Source organism: Myotis davidii, unplaced genomic scaffold, assembly GCF_000327345.1.
Source record: "Myotis davidii unplaced genomic scaffold, ASM32734v1 scaffold143, whole genome shotgun sequence".
Classification (NCBI taxonomy): Eukaryota; Metazoa; Chordata; class Mammalia; order Chiroptera; family Vespertilionidae; genus Myotis; species Myotis davidii.
The window spans coordinates 3391450-3396803 of NW_006294876.1; the positions used below are offsets into that span (position 1 = coordinate 3391450).

At 47.9% G+C, this 5354-nt stretch overlaps 1 protein-coding gene across 1 annotated transcript in view; it reads right to left on the reverse strand.

Moving 5' to 3' along the window:
- The window catches only part of TRIO (trio Rho guanine nucleotide exchange factor), a 205763-nt gene that overhangs the window by 105587 nt on the left and 94822 nt on the right, over positions 1-5354 (reverse strand). Inside the window, 1 exon segment of the mRNA XM_015567633.1 lies at positions 3662-3784. Within this exon segment, the coding sequence (XP_015423119.1) occupies positions 3662-3784 (123 nt within the window).

Below are 5354 nucleotides of genomic sequence, written 5' to 3' on the forward strand. Positions count from 1 at the left end.
AGCCACATGCGGCTCTTTGGCCCCTTGAGTGTGGCTCTTCCTAAGCCTTAGGAGTACCCTAATTAGGTTAATAACAATGTACCTACCTATATAGTTTAAGTTTAAAAAATTTGGCTCTCAAAAGCAATTTCAATTGTTGTACTGTTGATATTTGGCTCTGTGGACTAATGAGTCTGCCGACCACTGTTCTAGATGACCTCGTGGCTCCTGTAAGGCCTTGCTCCCCCAAAGACCTTCTCCACATCCCGCCCTGCCCAGCCGCCCTCCCCGCTGCACTGCTGCTTCTGACGGCCCGCAGCACCTTCCCGCAGGATGCAGTGTACTGATGACACTGCTGTCTGTCTCTCTTCTGTTAGAAGGTGACCGCCACGGGCCAGGGTGCTTGTTCTGCTTGCTAATATCTCCTGCACCTCCCTGTGTCTGGCACATAGTGGACAGTCACACAATATTTACTAAGAAAAATATTAGGTTCCTTATGCAAGTGTGTATATGCCTATAACTTTAATGGGCATGGTAGCTACTCTTAAGAGCATGAACACATATACTTCAAAAATATATGAAAATAAGCCCTGGCCAGTGTTTCTCAGTGGTTAGTGTGTCAGCCTGTGGACTGAAGGGTCTCAGGTTCAATTTCCAGTAAAGGGCATATACCTGGGTTGCAAGTTCCATCCCCAGCCTAGATCGGGGCACATATGGGAGGCAACCAATCGATATGTCTCTCTCACATCAATGTTTCTCTCTCTCTCTGCCCCTCCCTCCTCCCTTTTTCTCCCCCCACCAAAAAAAAAAAAAAAAAAAAAAATAAAGGAAAAAAATATCCCCCCATGAGGTTTAACAAAAAAAAAAAAAAAAAAAAAGAAAGAAAAATAAAATTCAAGGAACATTAATTATCTCTGTGAAAAAAATCAATATTGTGAATTCATAAGCTGTTTATTGAAAAAGTCAGCAAGTTTCTAAGGCTTTCATCCTGTGAGAATGGACTCCAGCAGAGTGGACTGAAAGGAGAGGATCTGCTAAAGCAGCCTCTGGCTTGTCGCCAGCAGGAGACCTTTCTGAAGATGTGAGACAAGCCTAGTTATAAACCAAGGAAATAAGAAGTTCAAGTTTCCGATATGGAAGCGTAAATTCCAAAAGGAATTAAATTAGGAGCACTAATAAATTTAATATCACAGAGGATTAATATGGCTAATGCAGGATTTCCAAAAGTTAGGTTGCCTCGGTCAGATTTCACTGCCAAGGGCCAAGATGTTAACCTGCTGGAAAGCACAGAAGAGTGGTGCTGTCCCACCATTTAGGCACAAACCATGGAGGGGTTAAGAAAACTATGTCGAGTTCTGAGAGCCGGGGACAGAGAAGTGGAGATAAAACAGACAATGCATTAAAACAAAACACAGCAAGAAATTTCAGGAAGATTTATGTACATGTCTACACACATCACAGAACAGACCCACTGCCAGCATGTAACACCGATAGGCTGATCCTGACTCTAAGAATGTGTTTTAAATGCTGAGTTGCATTGCAAATGATCAGAGTTGCGTCTCAGTGAAATGAACGGAGGCTTTGTGTCCATTGACACCCAGCCTTACAGTGCTAATCGCGGTAACAACTGGGCTGGAAGGCTGCCTGTCACAGGAAGGAGTCTCTATATAACAGAAGAAAAACGATTTCTTGGAAGACATGCGACAGGGTGACAGAAGGTACAAGAACGTAGCCTAGTGTCAACAGGAGAAGCTAAAGGACACCTCCAAGCACCAAAGCAGGCACTTTCTGATGAAATGAAAGGAAAGCAGAAACTGAAGGGGAAAAGCTGCTAAGAAAAAAAGTGAGAGGTGGTTATTCAAAACAGACCAGTTCCTCTCATCAATACATCCAATGAAAGAAACAGCTTCTGCATATTTGCAAAACAGAAAGGTCAGATGTCACTTATGGTTTTAGATGCTTAAACAATGGCAAAAAAAAATGCCTGTTATTGTAACTGCTCATTCTTCTAATGACCATACTCCAAATTTGAGGAAAAGGAAAGTTAGGAACAATGGAAAAATCCTCCTACACTCCATTGGTGGAACTAAGCTGCCAGGCTCCTCAGCTCCCGACGGGACACTCACCCTGTCCTGTGCACGGCGCCCCTGGGTGTGTGTGAACGGCCTGCAGAGTGAAGCGCTGCTGAAACGCTCAGCCAGAGAAAAGAACAAACTCACATCTACCGCTTGGTGCTATCTTAAGTATTTCCTACAGACCTTTATTCATAACCAAAGGATATTCAGAGAAACAAATAAAGGTCGTGTAGCGCGCATAAATAACTAATTTTCTATCCAACTTTTAATGCAAATGAGGATTTCACAGCTGGAGGTGCGCTGTACCTGGAGGAAGGAAGACTCGGTCCTTACCTGCAGAAGCAGGCCCGGCCGGCTCTCCTCTTGGTGCCCAAGGCCCGGCTGTCATGGTGAGGCAGTCCTCGCCTGAGCCTGCCCTCCCCAATGCTCACGGTGCCCACAGAGCACCCGGCCTCTTCACCAGCCCTGCCGTGGTCGGTTCTGTGGCTCCACTAGACTAGCTGCTTTTCCAGAACAGAGACCAGGGCTCCCAGCACCCCAATGCTGCGTGAAAGGACATGACTTAGAGCTCGGGCCCAGGAAGGGAGGGTGGGCTGGGAGCAGAAGACTGGGAAGAATAGGAGGAGGAGTCGAAATCGTTACAGAAAACGCAAAAAAGTACAAATAAACATAATACAAAGTAGCTGCCTTCACCCCAAATGATTAAAAAATACCTCTCTGATATGTCTTCAAAGCCAAGTGAAGGGTCACACACACAACGAAATCAATCTTTTTACTTTACAGGAATACGTCTTTTTAACCAAAAATATTATTTAGGTTGATCATCTATTTTCTGCTCTTGAATTTTTAGTTTTTTCTAAAAAGTCAAAATGTATCATCAAAATATATCAGCACTTCTGAAGGTATTATAATAAAGGTCTATTCAAAAACTCTGAAAAACAGAAGGAAAAACACCACCGGTTGAGAAGGAAACGGAATCTCAGAGCATTCTGAGGCCTCTGAGGCCAATGTGTAGACTCTTATATATTTGCTTAAAAATTAACCTGTACTCACCTATACTGCAGCGGCCATAAAGGTGTATTTAGTTGTATTTTGATTTTGGGGAGAAAACTGAAAATGCACCCCCCACCCCCTCAGTTTTATAAAACCTATGGACAACCTACTGGGAACACAGGCTGAGCACACAATGCTACTGTAACAATTTTCACCAGCTCAGGCGGAAGGAACACACCCACAGCACACAACAAGTCCAGCTGGCACACCAAACAGTGCTTCACAAAACAGCAACTACTCAGAACGCCCGAGGAAAGAGCTCAGGAGAGAAATGGAAAGGAAGGGGACAGGAAGTACTTGCAGAAGTCAAAGGACCAGCAGTCACAGATACATGAGGGGAACTGAGGGGCCGTGTGAACGGCGATAGGAAGTATCACAAACTCATGTCCAACGATCCATGTGGGTCACCCTCTTCTCGCTTCATCGTGTGTTTCTGAAATGCTCTATTTGAGAACTCCCTCATTTACCCAGGGTACCCTGCTCGAGGTGATTCTGGAAAAACCCCCGCAGACGTGCAGGCCGCTGACAGGCGCGCACAGCAGGTCTGCACGCACCTTGGCGGTTATCTGGAACTCCTCGTGCTCCTTCAGCAGCTCCTGGGTGTGCTGGATGCTCGAGCCCGTGGAGGTGTGCGTGGACAGGTAGAACTCCCCGTTGTCATGGATCCATTCTAGAGCCTGGACAGACAGGGAATGGGAAATGTTCACGGCTGAGCAGTCCAAGTTCCTCAGTATCTCATCTAAATGCGAAGTCTCAGGCCTTGGACAGCCCACATCAGGGAGCAGCCCCTCAAAAACAGACCAATTCCTGAAATAAGGGTAATTCTAAAACTGGGAGGTATGTAATTGTGTCACAATAAAAAGGTCAAGAGTTTCTTATAATCAGGAACCTAAAGTCACAATAAAAGCGTAAGAAAAGAAACCACACGCACTGCGAAGGTGTGGGTGAGGGGTGGGCTGCGACCCTCACGCTGTTAAATGTGGGGACGTTCATGTCATGGGAACTTCACAACCCCACAGGAGTCTGACCAGAGCAGGAGCACAGATGCAAACTCCCAGCTTTCCAAAGCACAACTTAACCCTTTCTTCCTGTTCCTGGATCCGGGGAGTGCCCAGGGGGGCACCCACTTCACTGGTTTGGGGGCCTCCGCGTTGTGCCTGAGCACCACGGGGAGCGGGCAGAGCACACGGCCTCGCCCTCCAGTCGGGAGCAGCGACCGCGCCTGGAGAGCGGGGGCCAGCCAGGCTCAGGCTGCCACAGAACGAGTTCTAACCCCTCTGCTCTTTCCTGGCTTAAGATGGAAGTCAGTGCTTTCCTCCCGTTTTCACAGGCCTGAGGTGCAATCAGACTTACTTAAACACACACATCTGAAAGAGCCAGCGGTGGGTGGGAAAGAAGCATGACTGAGTCGAAGCTTTTACATGTTTCCTTCTACTCCCCAAGTCATCCACTGCCGGGCTGGTATGGGCACAGAAACACCCTGCCTCTGCTGGGCACATTTCCAGCGTTTTAGAAGAAAACTAAGAAAACCAGGACCGATCCTTCCCAGGCAGCTCCCTGGCTGGGATGTACTTTTGGTGTGCCCAAGGTCCCATCCCATCTCGGCAACAAGGTTAACCGGACTCTGAATGGAGGCAAAAAGCCACTTCTGCCCATTTGTTCAAAGGCCCTTGGTTTCTCCATTCACACAGCTAATCGTCCCGAGTGCCTACGATGGAGTCGGTGCAGGAGGCACCAGGGAATGGGAAGCTTGGGCCCTGCAGCTGCCGACCGGAAGGGGAGAGATACACAGAAGACAAAGCGGGAGTGGGAGGCCTTGCTCAGAAGGCAGTCAGCAGAGGAGGTACCAACGCTGGGACCTGAGGCTGAAAGGGATGGGCCCGGGAGGGATGGAGAGACACAGTGCAGGCGTCTGGGTTCTCCACTCTGGTTCCCTGAGTACTATTAGAATGTCTTAGTATTAAGGTAGACGGCTGGATGATGTTAGTTTGTAGAACATTTCAGCTTTCATCAGTCTGTGAGAGTTGGGAGAGGATAATGGAGCAGGCAGGGCTAAGGGCTGGTGCAGTCCCAGCAGGGAACTCTGTCCTTGAGCGACCTTCCTCTTTGTCCCTGCACAGTCTATTGTAACCACACACAGGGACCACTTTCTAAATCTGGTTTCCTCTAGGGGCTTAATGGGCCACTCTCTGGAGAGATGCCTCTTTTGGACCACCTGCCCACCCCAGCAGGGCCATGTCCCTCCCC